Source organism: Nelumbo lutea, chromosome 4 (assembly GCF_056320005.1).
Source record: "Nelumbo lutea isolate HS-2025 chromosome 4, American lotus-T2T, whole genome shotgun sequence".
NCBI lineage: Eukaryota > Viridiplantae > Streptophyta > Magnoliopsida > Proteales > Nelumbonaceae > Nelumbo > Nelumbo lutea.
The window spans coordinates 11,273,343-11,293,916 of record NC_142687.1 but is presented as its reverse complement, the minus strand read 5'-3'; the positions used below and the strand labels follow the sequence as shown (position 1 = coordinate 11,293,916).

General features: G+C 39.6%; 1 protein-coding gene across 7 annotated transcripts in view; it reads left to right on the top strand.

The window, feature by feature from the left end:
* LOC148853900 (uncharacterized) overlaps positions 1-20,574 on the top strand; it is a 54,720-nt gene that overhangs the window by 15,716 nt on the left and 18,430 nt on the right. For all 7 annotated transcript variants that reach the window (XM_088983102.1, XM_088983100.1, XM_088983104.1 and 4 more), the window contains 6 exons: positions 193-462; positions 8,644-8,735; positions 8,879-8,955; positions 20,011-20,139; positions 20,221-20,263; positions 20,361-20,410. In XM_088983102.1, the coding sequence (XP_088839228.1) occupies positions 193-462; positions 8,644-8,735; positions 8,879-8,955; positions 20,011-20,139; positions 20,221-20,263; positions 20,361-20,410 (661 nt within the window). The remainder of the gene's footprint in view (positions 1-192; positions 463-8,643; positions 8,736-8,878; positions 8,956-20,010; positions 20,140-20,220; positions 20,264-20,360; positions 20,411-20,574) is intronic.

The following is a 20,574-nucleotide window of genomic DNA, read 5'->3' as shown; positions in this document are numbered from 1 at the left end:
AGGCAGTTGGTCTGGGCTTTCAACTGTTTTTCAGTGATAAGGTCGTGACCACCCATCATTTGCCTTCTCTATATGATTTTGAACCTCTATTCTGTCGCTGATAAAAAATACCAATAAAGAAAGAATGACTCTGAATTTTATGCCGTACCTATACTAATATTTGTTAATATCCTGTTCATCTGTTGAATGCAGAGGTTGTTTTGATGTTTGTGAGGATGATGTCAATGCCATTAGCCCAAACTCGAAAGATGTTGTTCAGTCAGATTCTGACCAACAGTTTCAACTACAGCCAGCAGCAAGGGAAGAGGACATGGAAATGAAACAAGACAATGGTGAAAATTTGGAAAGAAGTAGATTTTTATCTAGATGTGTCATACCTGAACGTCAAAAATTTTTGAGTGGTTCACTTATACCAGAGAATGTTCTTTCCCCTTCTAGAAAAGCTGATGGTGATGGGGACAGGTAATGTTTGTACTTCTGGGGGTTTCCTTTTGGTGCTAATGTGATTGTTGCTATCTTATTTTGCAAGTAACTCTTTAATGGGTGTCATGTCTAGGCCTGATTCATGTAGTTAGCCTCTAGCTGAATATTCTTGAAGTCCTTGCCAATATATTATTCATTTATATTAATAATGTTGGCCAAGTGATATAACAGTAAGCATTTAACTGGTAACAATACGACCATAATTATATTGAGGAAAGCAAAATGAAATATACACTTCTCATACAAAGTGGATCATGGATAAGGGTTTATTAGATAAACTTCTTCTGATAAGGGTTGACTCCTGTATCTCAGTTTTTTTTTTTTGATAAATGATTGATAATTTATTTATGATAATCAAAATGAAATTACAATACAGCCTGCCCAAAGGAGAGGCACAAGCTGGTACCTCTCCACAACAATAACAAAGTACTACATCAGACTAAGAAATGAAAGTTTACACAACAATAACAAAGTACTACAAGGATTGAAGTTAGCCAAGCAAATAGGAATGAGGCATATTGAGGTTGAAGGGGATTCCAAGGTGATCATCTCTTGGGCTAAAAACAATAGAACTACTCCATAGACTTTCAAACAAGTGGTAAGGGAAGTGGAAAAGGTTACAAGGGAGGTAGAGGCAGAATTCAAATGGGTTAGAAGGAGCGCAAATGGGCTAGCTGATTATCTCTAAACAAGGGGCTTTGAGGCAACAATTGTTTTGGGCTTCAATGTAAAAAGGGACAGAAATATGTAATAGTGTGGGACTTCTAGCCCCATACACAAAGTTGTAAAACTTTTTTAACCTAAATTTCAAATAAAATTCTCCTTTAATGATAAAAAAAAAGTTTACATAGCTGCCCAGAATAAATGTTCCTTTGATATCCCTTGCTTAGCTAACCCATTCGCCATGGTATTAGCTGTTCTACCCACCCACTAATAATTAACATCCATGTTCCTTGAAAACCAATTGGTTTTCTTCATAATATCCCTGTAGCACCAAATAACTGAAGCTGGATTTTTTAACCAACCCACAACGACTTTGGAGTCTCCTTCAATAAGCAAATTCTGAACTCCTAACTGGTCTGCAATCTGAATACCTTGTATTGCCGCTTGAAGCTCAGCTCTAATAGAATCTCCAATACCCACGGAGCCTGCAAATAAAGCTAATATGTTACTGTCTTTATCTCTCAGCACCCCACCTATCCTTGATGGACCCGGATTTCCTTGGCTGCTACCATCAAAATTCAGCTTTGTCCAGCCTTCTGAAGGAGGCACTCACACAGATGGTACCCTGTTCTTCCTGTAACTTCTATTAGCCACAACAATCCAATTCCTCCAAATGTCATCAAAGGAATATATTTTAAAGAAATCCAATGATCTCACCCAATGGATTGCCCTGGTCAAAATGCAGTCCTTTACGTTCTGAATATTTCTCATTCTCTTGGAAAATCCTCGCATTTCTTTCTTCCCAAATTGTCCACAAAGCAGCAGCTCTAATGCACCTCCACATAATTTTATCAATTTTTGTGGGCCACACAAAGAAGGATGGGTCAAAGATCTGATCTACAGCTGTGATCAAATTCCATCTGCAACCAAACAAAGCAAAGATCCAACCCCAAATAGCATCAGAAAAAGAACAAGAGTAAGTGAGAGCAACCCTCACCATTAGCCCTGCAAAGTACACACCAATTAGGAGACAGACACATAGAAGGCCTTCTCTCTTCTGCAATAAGTCTAAAGTGTTGATTTTCCTATAGAACACCTCCCAGCAAAAAATGCTAATTTTAGGAGGTACAGGTTTAGACCAAATCTCCTTAGTTGGGAAACCCACTTGTCCCGAGGGAGAGCAAAGAGACTTAAAGAAAGAGGCACACGTGAAGTATCCTTTTGGATTAGGGGACCAAAGTCTCACATTAGATCTTGAAGGGTCCAGAAAAACATTTTCAAGTAGTGACAAAAGGTCTGAAACACAAGAGAGTTCATGATCCCTCAATCCCCTATGAAACCCAAAGTCCCAATTTAGAAAGGATGGAGAAATAGATGTTGGAAGAAAGTGAGATTGCTTTACCCTTGTAGCGAGAAAGGGAATGGAGAGAAGGGAAAGTGTCTTTAAGGGCAGAATTGCCCACCCAGATGTCTTCCCAAAACAAAACAGAATTACCAGAACTGACATCATACCTTATATAGTTGAGGAAAAGAGGGAGAATACTCTGAATTGCTTTCCAAGGAGTTGCCAATGTGGCTCGGCGCAATACACCAACATCCCATCCATTTCCTGAATTGCCATGTATACTATCAATCACCTCATGCCATAGTCTCTCATGGTCTAAGGGCCATCTCCACAACCATTTTCCTAGGAGCTCTTTATTCTTCAAAACTAAATTCCCTAGTCCCAACCCGCCCTCCTCTTTCCTCCCAAATAGTCCATACTGTAGCTGCTCTCACTACCTTCCATATAAATTTTCCCCTTTTCTTCCATTGACACAGGAAAGAGGGGCTGAATAGACTTACCACATTCTGTGGGGGAGCCCATCTGCATCCAAAGAGAGAACAAACAACATCCCAAATACCAGAAGCAAAAGAGCAGGATAATAGTAAGAGGGTTAGAGTTTCACCACATCCCAAACAAAGGACACACACATGAGGAGAGAGGCAATTGTTTGGCCTCCTTTTTTGTAGCACATGACAAGTGTTTTCCTGCCCTAGGAACACTTCCCAATAGAAAGCTTGTACTTTTGGAGGGATCGGTTTAGTCCAAATTTCTCTCACTGGGAAGTTCACCCCCATAGGGTTAATATGAGTGAGCAAACCAAAGAAAGATGCATAGGAAAATAAACCATCAGAAGTTGGGGACCACACTCTACAATCAGTTGTAGATTGGTCCAAGTAGACCCTCTCAAGTGTTGAAATCAACAACACTAGAGACTCACTCATTTTCCCTCAACCCTCTTCTAAAGCCAAAATCCCAAGAGATCCCTGGTTCTGAAAGCACACCAAACCTAGCAACAGGTTTGTTTTTATAGTTTGATAAAGAGTAGAGGTCTGGGAAATTGAACATAAGAGGCACATCCCCAACCCAAAGGTCTTCCCAGAATAAAACTTTGTTGCCACAACCAACATAAAACGTGATAAATTGAAGAAAAGTTGGATATACCTCAAAGATTGCCTTCCAAGGAGAGGATGGAGCTGCATTGGGGGATAATTTTGCATCCCAGCCGTTATCTGCATCACCATGTAAGCTTTTAATGACCTTGTGCCACAACTTTTCTTCCTCACAAGGGAATCTCTATAGCCATTTCCCTAGGAGGGCCTTGTTTCTCTTTATTAGGTTCCCTATACCTAATCCACCCTGGTCCTTAGGGTAACAAACCTGCTCCCATTTCACTAAATGATCTTTCTTTTCTTCACCTGGCTCCCACAAAAAGTCCCTCATAATCTTCTCCAATTTCCTAGCTATTTTCACCGGGATCTTAAAGGTGGAAAGGAAGTAAGTGGGAAGGTTTGCAAGGGTTGATTTTATCAAGGTGATTCTTCCCCCCAAGGAAATATAATTTCTCTTCCACATTGCCAACTTCTTCATGAACCTCTCTACCACCGGTTTCCAAAAGCTTTCAGCTTTCGGATTCCCACCCAAGGACATTCCTAAGTATTCCAGAGTCCAATTTTTCACTTCACAACCTAGCAGATTTGCCATGGCTTGGATATCCCCCCTTCAATGTTGATTCCGGCTACACAACTTTTTCCTCAATTGACTTTCAATTTGGAGGCCTGCTGAAATTCATTCACCAACCTTTTCAGATTCCTTAAATTGGCTTCATCACAACTTTCACAGAAAATAATTATGCCATTAGCAAATTGAAAATGAGACACCACCACTTCTGATCTACCCATTCTCCAACCTTTAAACTGGTTTTCTTGATTAGCTTTGGTGATTTGTCTACTCAAAACCTCAACCACAAAGGTGAATAAGAATGGAGACAAGGGGCCACCCTGTCTTAGTCCTCTTTTAGCCTGGAAGAAATCCTTTGCTACCCCATTCATCAGAATAGAAAAATGTGCTGAGCTAATACATTCTTTACTCCACATCCTCCATCTTTCACCTAGCCCCATCTTTCCATTAAATTCAACAGGAAGGACCAATCCACCATATCATAAGCTTTTTCAAGGTCCAATTTACAAATCAAACCTTTGTCACCTTGTTTTCTCTAAGCTGCCACACACTCATTTGCCACTAAATTTGATCCACAATTTGTCTCCCCTCTACAAAAGCTCCTTGGTTCTGAGAGATAATATAGGGCAGTATAGTCTTCAACCTACCAGCCAGGACTTTAGCAATGATTTTATACAAGCTACCCACAAGACTTATCGGTCTGTAATCCTTCGGGGTTTTGACCTTCTTTTTTGGCACTAAAGCAACAAAAGTTGCATTTGCTCCAGGCGATAGTTTCCCTTCTTGATAGAACTCCACAAATACATCCATTAATTCATCTTTCAAAATTTCCCAACAATCCTGATAGAAAGCCATTGAAAATCCATCTGGCCCTGGTGCTTTAGATCTATCCATCGAGAATATTGCTTCATGTATGACCTCAATAGTGAAGGCTCTTTCTAGGAGGTTAACTTCGGATTCTAGCACTCTGTCCCACTATAAATCTCCCAATTCTGCCATGTTTTCATTAGAGGATGCTAGGATTGACTTAAAGTGATCCACAAAGCATCTTTCAATTTCCTCTTTTGCAATTATCACTCTTCCATCCACCTCTATATTGGAAATTTGGTTTTTCCGTCTTCTCCCATTTGCTAGAGAGTGGAAAAAACTGTTCCTTCCTATCCTCCAACCTCTCACTACTCCTTCCAAGTCTGCCTTAGAGATTAAACTACTGAAAACATCTCCAACTAGGGTAAAGAGGAAGGGGGAAGGGGGTCACCTTGCCTTAATTGTCTAAAAGCTAGGAAGAAATCCTTGACTACCCCATTAACCAAGACCGAAAAATGGCATGACCTTATACAGCCCTTTATCTAGTTACACCCAAGGTTCAAAGTATTGATACGATACGCCCCGTATCGGGCGTATCATGTCGTATCTTTTGAAAATGATACGGTTCGAAATGCCTGTTTCCAGGTGTTTTAGACCCCCAATTATTTTTTTTAATAATAAAAAACAGGTTATAAGCTTTCCAAAAAACCAAACTTTGAAAAAAAAACTAAAAAGAAATAGAGTTTCGGCCGTTTCTAAGTGCCGATACGATATGACCGAAACTTGTACCGTATCGATACTTTGAACCTTAGTTACACCATCTAACTCCAAACCCACAACACCCTAGGACCTCTAATAAGAAACTCCAATTCACAAGATCATAGGCCTTTTCTAAATCCAGCTTACAAACAAAACCTTGCTTTCTGGACTTTCTCATATTCTCCACACATTCATTAGCTATTAGAATCTGATCTATTATTTGTCTCCCTTGCACGAATGCTCCCTGGGCTTGACTAATGATGGAGGGTAGCACTACTTTAATCCTCAAAGATAACACTTCAGCCAGGATTTTGTAAATGCTAGTCCCCAAACTAATCGGCCTAAAATCTTTTGGATTTTTGCTTCTTTCTTCTTAGAGATTAGGGCTATGAAAGTAGCATTAACTCTAGGGCTTACTTTGTTATTATCCTCAAATTCCTTAAACACAGCACACAGGTCTTCTCTTACCACATTCCGGCAATCTTGATAAAAAGCCATGGTGAAGCCATTTGGCTCAGGGGCTTTGGATCTGTCCATTGAAAACACGCCTAATTTCCTCTTCAAAACTTCTCTCTAACTAGATTGCTTGCTCTTCAGACACCCTAGCCCAATCTAGACCTTCCATCCTTAGTCTATTATTCAATGGCTTCCCTGCAATTGATTTAAAGTGATCCACCAACACTTTGGCTATCTCATTTTGATTTGTGACTTCCTCCCCATCCACTTCTAATTTGGCCACAGTTTTTTCATCTCCTCCCATTAGCTAACGCATGGAAAAATTTTGTATTGTCGTCCCCTTCTTTAATCCATTTGTGTCGTCCTGTATCTCAGTTTAAAATTATCTTTAAAGAAAGTTACCGTTTCTGATAAAAAAGTGGATCATGGATAGGGCCAATAAGAAAACAGAAACTTGTGAGAAAACCGTCTATTATAAAAATCAAACCTCAATTTTTTTTTGTCATTAACAGAGGAAATTCTGTTAGGTAAGTATAGAAAAGGTATATGAATTGGATCAGATGCCCTACATTATTTCATGTTATCATGTAAACTGTAAAAGACACCTCTCTGTACAACTATATAAATGTTGAATAAATCATCTTGTCAACTAACCATGTCATTCCTATTCCACACCTATCTGCACTGCAAGGTGTGGATTAGAAGGGGACACCAAGGTGGTAGTGGGCTGGCTACAAAACCCGGACTCTATAGTGTGGTGCTTTAGGAATGAAATTTAAAAATTCAACTGCCTGACAAGGAGCTTGACAGTGAGAATACTATGGGTGGGGAGATCAGCAAACTCCATGGCTGATGGTCTTGCAAAGCAAGGGGTAAACAGGGAAAGTTTGTATTGGGCTCAACTGTAGACTGAATCTGTTTTCTATCTTTTGCTTTTTTTTCCTGCTGTTAGGAGAGGATGCAGCTCATGCCTATCCATAGGAAGCTTGTAACTGCATTAGTTTTCTATTAATGAAATTTATCTTATTTATCAAAAAAAACCATGTCATTCCTATTTCCTTGGGATATCTTTTTTGATCAGTTTCCCTGCTAGAGACCAGTCAATGTGCAAAACACCATTATCTGTGGGATGTGAGCACTGGAGATTCTGGGTTTCCTCTCTTTGCAGACTCTCCTATGCAAAGATACAAAAGACCATGTATTAGAACCCCTATCACTGATAGAGATGGGCAACTACTCAAACACCTCAAGGATGCCTGGGAGAAGGTCCAGTCACTTGAAAGAATGATAGGAGAAAGCATCATGCAAAGTGGAAACCTATTATGATCACTTTTTTCATCATTTTCCTGAATCATTGTAAGCAAGGATAATGGTATTCCATGAATCAACAGATTGTAGAATGGTCTTACTTGAGGCTACCCTTAGATCTTTCAGCCACATTCTCATGTCTTCACTTCCTACTTCAGTTGGAAGCAAGGTGACATGGTAATTCTTTTGGATGACCAATATAAAGTCTCCTTTGTTGGGTCTTGTCGATAATTGTTGGCTATCTCATTGAGCTTCTGAAATAATGGGAACTCATAAAGGAGAAAAAAGTTTGTGTAGGCAACTATTTTTAACTGCTTCAGCAATGGAAATCTCCCACATTAACTGTTTCTTTTCTTGGAGATGTTTCAGCATTTCTCTACTAATGATATCATCTAGAAATGGCAAAATGTAACATATTCATCTTCAGCAAGAGTGGCTATAATTAGATCTTGTTCCCCTTCAGCCATGAATTGTATTAAATTATACTTGATTGTTGCAGTTTGGGCAATCTGGAGATATCAGTTATTGTTGGATATCAGCGATGAATTATATTAGTGTTGTTTTCTGGTGCTATTTGGAATTGGGAACTCATTATAGCAGTATAGAAAAGGTTAGGGAAGTTCTTACATTTCAACAATATGGTGATAGGAGACTCCAAAGTAGTACTGAGATGGTTCAAGCAGAACAGTACAAACCATGTCTTTACAGGTATAATATAAGAAGAAGAGACTATCTAAAGAATTCAGGGTATCTTTTGCCTGGACATATAGGTCAGCCAATTGTTTGGCTAATAAGCTGGCAAGACAAGGGGCAAAAAGAAACCATTTCTATTGGGAGGGGGTGATTACCAAAGGATGAGGTGTTTAATTATTTGAAAGAAAGAGAACTTTGGGATATGTAGCAATGCTAGCCCATTTCAAGGGATGCTAGGCACGTTTTTTATATGCTTATTATTGTTTCAATTTTTCTTAATTAGTAACTGATCAGAAAATGTTTCTTTTCATTTTACAAGTGTGCGGACTGCTGTTTTAAATAGCTGACACTTGATGTGATGTTTGTCTGATAGTTGATGGTTATGATTGCTTTCACTATTACCGTGTTAATTGAGACAAAGAATTCATGCATGTAAAATTGTGAATTGAGAATCTTGAAACATTTTGAAGGGAATATCTACAGCCAAAATATCAACCTGAGCGGAACTACAGTGGTCCATTGTCATACTGTCACAAAAAGGATACAAATGTTCCTACATCTGGTATGTTCTATAATATCTTTTCTTATTTATATTTCTTAATTTTTTCAAATTTATTAATGATTTTTCTCAGTATTTTCTCTTTTATGGTAATTATTTATATTCTGTGGCACATTATTTTGGTGGTGTTGCATCCCTACTTATAGTGGAGGACACATCAGGAGGAATGGTTGTCCATCGTAAGGGGCGTTTCAAAGTCACACAAGCAGATCTCAGTCCTAAGGTATACTGCATGAACTTCTGTAACACAGCAACTCAAAGAATAAATACTGCTTTGATGGGAACTACACAATTTTGTTATTGTTTAGAGAGGACTTACAAGTAGCTCCAAATAGTGACAAGGTGAGGGCAGCTTGACTGGGATGATTTGGTTATAAGCATAGATGATTGCACCGGGGAAGAGTGACTTGGCTCTAAAAGAGAAAGGAGAAGAACAATGAAAATATTGCCTGAAGTGGTAAAAAATGATCCGAGGGTTTACAATTTGACAGAAAACATTGCCTCTTGATACAGCAAAATGGCAGGACAGGATTTATCTACACAATCCCAAATATTTGGGATTAAGGCTGAGTGATTTAAGTTCTAGTTGCCATTGAAACTGAGACAATCCCCCTTCCCCACTCCAAACAAAAGGACTATGCTTCCTATGCGAAAGATACAAGCTGGTGGTTAGCTATACAGAAGGACAAACAAGCTAATACATTGAAATGTGGAACATTAAAAATATTCCACCATTATTGGTGTGGAAAAATTACTTGATCCCAATAAATTCTTTAATAGTATAGCACCAAATAAAATATTCCACTGTGGTTTCTGAAGCAAAAATAATGGATCCCTTTAAATTCCTTACGAATAGAGGACCAAGGGAAAAATCTATAAATTCTGGTTTTTAAAGTGTCTCCTCAGGTACTGCTATTGTGACATGCTGGAATTTCAAAGGATAACATTTGTAGTGAAAAGTGCTATTCAATTTGTTACATTTTTCTTTTTCAGTGACTGGTAGGAGAGTTTTGTTTGAAAATTATAGAAATAGAAAAGGAAATAAGTTCTAATATTGGGAACCTGACAGCATTTGGTATTGGTGGGATTGTAAGAGATCATGGAACAAGGTTCAAAGTATTGACATGTATCGGCCGATACGTATCGTTCCGGGACCCTTCCGATACGCCCCTACAGTGGGCGTATTAGGGGTCTGACCGGTTCAGGGTGTGGAGGAGGCCTAAACTGGCTCCCCTGAACCAGTTGCGAAAAAAAAAATAAAAAAAGAGTACCAAAAGCTGTATCGATTTGCCCGATACGCCCATACCGGCGTATCGATATTTTGAACCTTGTCATGGAAGTACCACATTACTCAACTATTCAGAACCCATTGGACACAGCAATTCAATGATGACTGAGATTGTGGCACTAAGAGAAGGATTAAAATTAATAATATCTCCCTTTTTGTACACTGTTGGAAGGGAATGTCTCCCTTTTTAATATAAAATCTTGCTTATAAAAAAAAAACAGTTAATAATTTCTTAAGGGTTGACAGGAATCATCATTAAATGGGATTGGCAAGTTCTCATCAATTGGATGAAACAAGAAGAAATTCTATGGAGATTCTGACCATTGATAAGACAAGTGCAGATTTTAGGTCACAATCTGAGTAGCTCATTGAGATGGGTTCCTACTTCCTAGGTCTGCAAATGTTGTGGCTGATTCTCTTATTTGGAGACAACCTGGGCCAAAGACTGTAAATTCTACATGGAATATTTTGTTACTGCTTTTTCTGCTGCATTGCTTTGTAATTATTATCTTATCCACTATCCATATCTTGGGGTAGTACCTTTGGGTGATTGAATGAAATGCTGTTTTTTTTTTCAAAAAAAAAAAGGAAAAATAAGAGATTGTTTAAACAATTCCCAAAATAGTTGATATACTAGCTAGCCCACTGCCACTCTCCTAAGTAACAAGATGCAGCCCTAAGCACCCAAAAAACAGTCACTAGAAAGATCCATGTATACTTGGATTACCTGGATTCACAAGGATACAACTTTTTTTCGGGAATTATCAAATGCTTAGTATATATATGCTTGTATTGATGTACAAAAAGGGGACAAAAGAGAAAATCTCTTTACAAAAGCTTTACATTATATGATCCTCTACACTCAAAACAGATGATCAACTAAAAAGAAGCACTCCTATTTTGAAAGTGATGGAGCCCTTCAAATCCAAGGTCCTACATACGATCCTACACTTAAAACAACTGACCAATTGAACAGACACTCCCTTATTTTGAGGAGTGTTGAAATCTTTCAAAGACAAGGCTCTGTTTGATAGGATACTGCATGCGTTTAAAGATGTGCAAGTAGGAAATCTTTCTATTCTATAAAATTATGCGAATTTCTTTTCTTCTAAATGGTCCAACATATGACAAAAGGTACCATATCCTCCTTGAGATCCCAAAGGACAAGGAGGCCAAGTATGAATAATACCATATCCTCCTTGAGATCCCAAAGGAATGCATGGAATCCAGGCTAACCTAAGTTACCTCAAACAAGAATGAGAAGTACCAGGTACCAGAAGATAAAGGGAAACCTAGGAAAAGGTGTTTGACAGATTTCTCAATTTCTTTTGATAAGCAGACAAACATTGGGTATCAGAACATCCCTATGGTTTTAAAGCTCTGTTACCAGAACCTTGTTAACAAAGACCAGTCACATAAAGGCCTCAAGTCTGGGGGGGGGGGACTACCTGAGGCCTCTCAAGCAAGGGTCACATAGAAGCCTCTGGTAGAAAACATCCCATTTGGTTCTTCCTTCCAAGTGTTTCATCCTGCTATTCATGCCAATCAAGACTATTTTCTTGCTTTTGGAATGTGAAACATATTCATCAATTTATTTATATGGGAGATGACTTCTGAACTTGGGACTCCTTCCAATCTTCTCACCTTTAATGGGAAAGAAGTCACTAATCACCTTTCCCAGTTAGCATTTGTAAGGGTGTCCCATATAGACAGGGAAAGATAGAGCTTAAAATTCCTAAAGAACTCCAATTTTCCTCCCAAAATCCGACTCAGTGTCATTACGAAGCTTGAATTCAGTCAATACAACAAGTTCAATAATCTTATATAATAACTTTTCAAAAGCTAACACCGTATATCAAAGTGTCCACTCTAGAGGCTTACAGATGGTAAAGTTCACCATATTTAGCAGCAATTGTCCTCCTAAGATCAACATCTTCTCTAGGAAACTTCCAAAGCCATTTCCTGATAACTTTTTTATTCTATTTTTGAAAAGTAAGGTATAATATTTGTATTTAATGTGTAAGAAGGATTATTCGTTATTTACAAAAGTAGGTTGACCCTTGTTAGGCTAGGAAAGCTAATAACCCCATCTATTGTACCTGGATACTTGAATAAAGGTGCTGTATTTTGTCAAATACTTAATATTTTAGTACAAATTTTTGTATTTGATACTTACCCATCTGTGTCCTTATTTGGGTAACATAGAACCCCATGGCTGTCAGCTTACATGCAGCATGAAGTAATTATCCCCAGTGCAAGTTTTACCTGTTTATCGCCTGTTTTGTAAATGAACCAGCCAAGCCATTTTCTGATCTTTGGACCCAATGAAAAGTATCAACCACCTCTCTTGCCAAATTTTTTGTTTTTTGTTTTTTGATGAATAACTGATTACTTCATTGAATTTAAAAGAAAGTGTACAAGAGAAAGTGGGAAAGAGACAAGCCCTCTTATCTCTCCCCTTAGACTTTAATTATAATTAAAAATTACATTTGTGCCCAAAATGTTCGAATTCTCCCAACCCCTTGCTTGGCTAGTGCATCAGCCATCGAATTAGCTGTTCTTTTCACTCACTGTATTCTCAGTTCCATGTCCTTTGTGATCCATCTGAATTTTTTTCTTCTCATTTTTGTATTCCTTCAATGTGTTCCAGTGTTGCCCTGGTCATTAGCTTTCATTTCTTAATACCCTACTACTACTACTACCTTGGAATTTTTCCACCACTATATTTCTGAAACTCAAAGGTTTGCCCAGACTCAACCCTTATTAGGTAGCTACCGGTACAAGTCCTGTAGAATTTCAACACCTATGGGTCCTCAATAAACTCTGCTCCCCATAGCTGATCCTGAAGACATTTCCTATGCCAGAATTGCTTATGCCACATGGCCCACACCTGTCAAACTTTTGCTTGATTTGATTGGACACCATTCCTTTTGGAGTTGAATTGCCACCCTCTAAAGATATCATCCTTGGTGAATGGTGCGGACACCTCTAATATTTTTATCCAATGCAGCACCTTTATTGAGATGTTTTTAATGATGGAATCCTTAGGTTGTTTCATTTCATTGAAGATTGCTAACCAGAACATTCTTAATTAATGATTAGAATGCAGAGTGGAGGCATGGGGCAAACCAATAAAATCTGCTGACATGTGTAAGCATCACATCAACCTATGAGGCTTAAGGCTCTTGAGATCTTAATATTTCAAGAAACCAGAATTGAAAAAAAAAGAAAGTGCACAGCTATACTATACAAAACCATGAGTACAGACATAAGAGAAATGAGTTACTAAGCAAGGACTACAGCATGGAATAACTTTCTTGCAAATCATTTTAGACTATTAGAAATATCTTTATGCGGCTAAAACTTCAAGGTGTTGAAAGCTCTAAATACTTGTATAAATTAAAAGCACATACCTTAAAAATTTTTGAATTGATTTTTAGTTTGTTCTTTTGATGAGAACCCTACTTCAATTATTGTATAAAAGACATCTTGACATAAAGCACCTGAAGATGTAATTATCACCTGTGCATTATTTTTTAGGTGTGACCTTTAAGGTTCAACCTCAAGGTGTTCTCCTTAAGCTTTGGCTAAAGACGAGCCTAAAGGCATAAATCTCCCTGCCTTCTAAACCATGTTTTTTAGTAACTGTGATTCATCCACCTGGCGTTGTCGTGGTGGATTGTTTTCAAAGACCATCCTAGCATACCCTTGCCGATTTGACACTACACTCACGTTACACATGTTGTTTTTTGGAGAATGCACTGCATGGGCACTAAAAGACAAATCATGATCCATGATCATGAGAGTTTGGCAAAAATTTTGGTGCCAGCTTCCAATCTAATGCAACCCATTTTTATTTGGGTTTGGGACTGGTGGTGCAAGACAAGCTCACACTGGTGGAGTTAAAGTTGAACTTAAAGTATATGCAAGCTTTTCTTTTTCTTTTACCTTTTTGGTAAATAAATTCAAGCTTTTCAGCCCCTCCCTAGACCCCGCATTGGCAAGGGCCTCATACACTAGGCTGCCCTTTTTAAGCATATTCAAACTTTGATAGCATAATCTATGGATAAGCATGAATATGCTTATATAATTTCTTGTAAGGCATTTGTTGCTTATTTAAGTGGACTTGGTAATTGTTAAAGTTTGACCTGCCCTAGAATTCTGTCTTGTTCGTTGACTGTAAAGTAAAGTAGGAGAAGAAAGAAGAAGAGAGAAAGATGAGGAAAGAGAGAAAGGCTGGTTCGAATTAAAGAAAGATTCATCTCCCTAGATTCGGCCAGACCTGTTATTATATTATTAACTAAATGGAAAAGACTTAAGTGCCCTTCTTTAAGTAAGAAGCACTCGAACTAACATAACAGTACACATCAACCTTCTCAACAAGTACAAAGACCAAAATACCCCTTCACTAACACCACTAACACTCCCCCTCAAGTTGGTGAGTATATATCATATAATCCCAGCCTGTTACATATGTAGTCCACTCTCCCCCGACTCAAACATTTTGTAAACAAGTCTGCCCACTGGTTTCCCGTACTAACATATGTAGTTTCTATCACCCCATTCAACACCTCTCTCACAAAATGTCAGTCAACTTCGATGTGCTTGGTTCTTTCATGAAACACTGGATTGGAAGAGATATGAACTGCTGCCTGATTGTCACAATAGAGCTTCATTGGAGTACTGATGTCATATCCTATCTCCTGTAGAAGGTTCCTCAGCCACACTAATTCACAAGCAGTATGTGCCATAGTCCTATATTCTGCTTCTGCACTGTTTCTTACCACAACTGTTTGCTTCTTATTTTTCCACGTTACCAGGTTACCCCCCAGAAAGGTGCAATAGCCTGTGGTGGATCGTCTGTCAGACATAGAACCTGCCCAATCAGCATCGGTGTATCCTTCTACTACCAGTTTTCCACCACTCCTGTACAATAAACCACGACCAGGAGCTCTTTTCAGATACCTCACAATCCTTAGCACTGCATTCCAATGTGGGACCAAAGGTTTCTGCATGAACTGACTCACCACACTAACCGCAAATGAAATATCTGGCCGAGTAATGGTTAGATAGTTTAGTTTGCCTACAAGCCGTCGATATCTGCCAGGGTCTTCAAATACTTCGCCTATATCACTGCTCAACCTGTTTCCATAGGTGTCTCAGCCGGTTTAGTACCCAACAACCCTGTTTCTTCCAATAAATCGAACACATATTTCCTCTGACACAAATTAATGCCATGCTTAGATCTTGCTACCTCTATGCCCAAAAAGTATTTCAACTTGCCAAGGCCCTTTGTCTGAAAGTGTTCCTGTAGGAATGCCTTCAATCTATCAATGCCCATTTTGTCATTCCCAGTCACAACGATATCATCCACATATACCACCAATATTATTTTGCCTGCTGAACAGTCAAAACTGAAGACAGAGTGATCAACTTGGCATTGTTTCATACTAAACTTCTTGACCACCTCACTAAACCTACCAAACCATGCTCGAGGAGACTGTTTAAGTCCATAAATAGCCTTCTTAAGTCTGCATACCTTGCCATCCTCCCCCTGAGCAACAAACCCTGGTGGTTGCTCCATGTAGACCTCCTCGAGCAAATCACCATGCAAAAAGGCATTTTTGATATCTAGCTGATGGAGAGGCCAATCATACATAGCTGCAAGAGAGATGACGACACGAACTGACCCTATCTTAGCAACCGGGGAGAATGTCTCTTTGTAGTCAATGCCATAGGTTTGGGAGTACCCTTTGGCAACCAGTCGCGCCTTCAGGCGCTCAACACGACCATTTGGCAAGTACTTAACACTATACACCCACTTACAACCGACAGCTTGCTTCCTAGGAGGAAGAGCGATGAGATCTTAAGTGTGATTATGATGCAGAGCAGAGAGCTCTTCTTCCATAGCACGACACCACTCTGGAGAGGTAAGGGCTTCCTAGACATCCTTAGGAACAACCACGGAGGATAACAAAGAGATGAACTGGCGATGGGAGGCGGAGAGGTGGGTAAGTGAAACAAAATCGGAAATAGGGTGAAGGGTGTAAGTACGTTTACCTTTCCGGAAGGCAATAGGGAGATCTAGGTCAGAGGCTGGTGTCGGAGCTGGAGCTGGATCTGTTGACGGTGATGAAGCTGGAGGAGCTGTAGCCGGTACACGCGGGCGATGTGTATACACGTGACGGATGGGTGGACGGTCAACCGACGGTGGCACCGGAGGTGGTGATGAGCCACGGGAAGAGGAAGAGGAGGTGGTGATGAGGAGGAAGCAGTAGCACCGGACCCGACGAAGAATGGAGGAGACTCGAAGAATGTAACATTAACACATACCAAGGAACGACGAGAACTGGGATGATAACACTTGTATCCTTTTTGAGTTCGGGAATAGCCAAGGAAGATACATTTCAGGGAACGTGCATCTAACTTGTCAGTCCCGGGACCCAGATTATGAATGAAGCAGACACACCCAAATACCCGAGGAAGTGGAAACGGAGACATGTTGGGGAATAAGACACTAAAAGGAGAACGACCATCAAGGATAGACGTGGGCATCCGATTAATTAAGAAACAAGAGGTGAGCATTGCATCGCTCCAAAAGGTTTTGGGAGCATTCATGTGGTGCATGAGGGAGCGTGTAGTTTCTACAAGATGACGGTTCTTTCTCTCAGCCACCCCATTTTGTTGCGGAGTGTAAGTACATGAAGTTTGGTGTATAATGCCATGTTGGTCCAAGTATTCTTGAAAAGATGAAGACAAGTATTCACGTCCATTATCAGAATGGAAAATTTTGATGTGAACGCCAAATTGATTGCGGATCTCAACATAAAATTTCTGGAAGATGGCAAATAATTCACTTCTTTCTTTCATTAAATAGAGCCACGTCATTCTTGAACAGTCATCAACAAAAATAACAAAATATTGGTATCCATTATATGACATCACTTTACAAGGACCCCAAACATCTGAATGAATTAAAGAAAAAAGACTCGACACACGATTATCGACCTTAGAACGAAAGGGAACACGATGGTGTTTCCCAAATTGACACGACTCACAATTTAAAACAGAAAGTTGACTCAACGAAGGGACTAAGGACTGCAACACTTTCAACGAAGGGTGACCAAATCTACAATGCCACTGGAGAGGAGAAATGGATGACTGAAGGGCCGTCAACGTTCGTCCACCACCATCAAGATAATACAGTCCACCGGCTTCATGCCCTCCACCCATCTTCATCCCTGTTTTGAGATCCTGAAAAACACACATAGAAGGGTAAAATGTGATGGAGCACTTAAGGGACTTGGTTACTAACAGACATAAGATTAAATGGAAACTTAGGTACATATAAAACAGAGGATAGGGATACAGGGTCTAGGTCAACATTACCAACACCACAGATAGATGATGTGAAGCCATTAGCAAGGGTAACAGATTGTGATGTTGAGCAATGAGTGAGAGATGAAAACACACCTGGAGTTCCCGTCATGTGATCGGAGGCTCTAGAATCAATAATCCAGGGGTTGGGTGTGGATGCCAAACAAGCCATACCTGAGTGTGCAAAGGAAGCTGTGTTCTGCTGCGACTTGGATTGAACAAACCTCTCATACTCATCCCAAGGAACACTCACCATCTCCTTGCCTGGGCCATCTGAGGGAGTAGAAGGCAATGGGTCAGTTGACCGGTTCTCCTGTCTAGAGCTGAAACTAGTGTCACTAGTCATGGCATGGTTGGCCCACGTCAAGGGAGGACCATGTAAGTCGTAGCAGTAGTTAATGGTATGTCCATCCAATCCGCAATGAGTACACTTCTGTGGACCCGAGCCACGTCCTCTACCACGAGCTCCCCCTGAATCTCTGCCTCCAGTACGACCACCACCATGGGTATGTGTAGATCCACCACTACCACTTCTGCCAGGCTGGGCTCCTCGAGCCCCACTTCTGCCACCTCGACCTCTTGATACTGCAAATGCTGATTTATCGGAGACATTAGAATCCATAGATCCAATGGAAGCCCTCCGAAGACGGGCAAACACCTCTAAAGATGGAAGAGCAGATCCCCCTAGTATCTGAGCTCGTACTGGTTCATACTCAGACTTCTGCCCCACCAGAAACCGTGTCACATCAAGTTGCTCTCGCTGTTGCTGTTGAACTTTGACATCAGAAGTGAGAGGATGATAGACATTTAACTCATTACGGATATTCCTCACATTGGCATAGTACTCCTCAAGGCTCTGACTTCCCTGTTGCAAATTGAAGTATTCCTGATACAGTTGATATACCCTAGTGGTATTATTTTGACCTGAATACAGTTTCTTAGCATGATCCCACACCTCTTTGGCTGTGTCAAGAAACATGAAGTTCACACTAATTTTGGGTTCCATACTATTCCACAACCATGTAATGATCTGTGCATCTTCCTGTTCCCAGTCTTCATACTCTTGAGAATTAGCAGTAGAGATCATGACACTAGGTTTACTATCATTGTTATTTGCCAGTCTTCATGTAATGATCCCACACCTCTTTGGCTGGACATTCAGGTAGTCAGTAGAGATCATGACACTAGGTTTACTATCATTGTTATCTGCCATTGCCGAACTCCTTATCACTGAATTTTGAGCACTGAATTATGAGCACTACACACTGCACACTACACACAGGCACTTCATCGAAATCTGCACTCTGATTTCAACAGTAATAAATGTTGAGAACTGCAACACCACAAACCCTACTCACCGAAATTTGCACATTGATTTCAGCAGTATTAAATGTTGAAAACTGCAACACCACAACCCCTACTCACCGAAGTCTACACACTGATTTCAGCGATATCAAATGCTGAAAACCACACTTGTAACACCACAAACCCTAATCCATAGTTATAGGGAGTTTCACCATTAAGTAGACACTATTGCCCTTCGATTCACACACAAACCAGAATAAACCCTAGCATAAACCCTAGCATACTGCAATCTGAAAACCCATCATGTGAACTGTACTATACCTCTCATGTATTCCATAACAGATAATAAAAAAAAACTTTACCTCATTGCCTGAAGGCCAACCACACGAAGGGCTGAGACACCATTGCACCACACGTACCAGCCCCAACTAGGGCTTAGAAACCACAGCAACCAATCACCAACAACACAATCGGAGGCATAGGAACCTCCTAGGGAAGAGGGCGATCACTCCTTTTCAGCCCTTTTCCTAGTCTCCAACTCACAGCTGAGAAACCCAAGAGAAACCCTATTTCGAATGCGCAAAAGACAGAATTTTAGCAAGTGTGATTTGTTGAACCTTGCTCTGATACCATGTTAAAGTTTGACCTGCCCTAGAATTCTGTCTTGTTCGTTGACTATAAAGTAAAGTAAAGTAAAGTAGGAGAAGAAAGAAGAAGAGAGAAAGATGAGGAAAGAGAGAAAGGTTGGTTCGAATTAGAGAAAGATTCATCTCCCTAGATTCGGCCAGACCTGTTATTATATTATTAACTAAATGGAAAAGACTTAAGTGCCCTTCTTTAAGTAAGAAGCACTCGAACTAACATAACAGTACACATCAACCTTCTCAACAAGTACAAAGACCGAAATACCCCTTCACTAACACCACTAACAGTAATAATTCATAATATGATTTTTTACACATTGAAAAAAGAAAACTGCTAGTTTGCATTCTTTGCTGCATTTATTTGAAATTGGGTCTGTTGAAGACTGAATTATCTTAGACCTCAGTTTGATTTCATTGACCATTCAAGTTTTTAATTAATTGTAGAACTAGTTATGTATCTTAGCCTATTAATTGTTCCAGGCTCCACACTTATATTTTCTTTTTCTCCTGCTAATCACCTTATTTGGTCATCCATCATGGTTATGTGATAGCCTTGCAATGTATTTGTTAGTTGTTACATCTGGCATGCTAACAATAAGAATGGAACTTAGCATTTTATCTTTCAGGCAATGACTTACCGTTGCCAACTTTGTTTCTCATTCAGGCTGCTCCTGCAAATTGCTCAACCAACCAGGTCTGTGGAGGTTCAGCAATTCCTTCAACTTCCACAGTCGCAGTTGCATCAATTCTTCCGTCACTGCAATATATATTGCAACAGAATGCCATGCAAAGGGTGTGTATTAAAAAACTTGTTCCCTTGTCATATATGTAATCTGCAGTTGATCATATGTCCTTTTTTTGGCAATGCTGACAGGAACAAATAATTAAATTGATAAAATGTTTGGAGCAAACCTCTGGTAATTCCTGTGACATATGTATTTCAATTATTCATGTTAGTCACCCTTAATGGGGTGACACTGTTGTTTTTTATGCTTATATTTTTCCTCCTTGTAGGACATTATCACATGGAATTTGCTGATTCCTGTACAAGAGACCTGTCACAGGTATCTGCTGCCCTTCTGGCTTTGTAAACTACAATATCCATTTCTACTATTATAATTATGAAGCTCAAATATGCATATAATTGTTGACTAAGATCACTGGTTCAAATATTGTTTGATGAATTGTCTTAATTTGTAAAAGAAATGCTGATATGCTGTAAATTCAT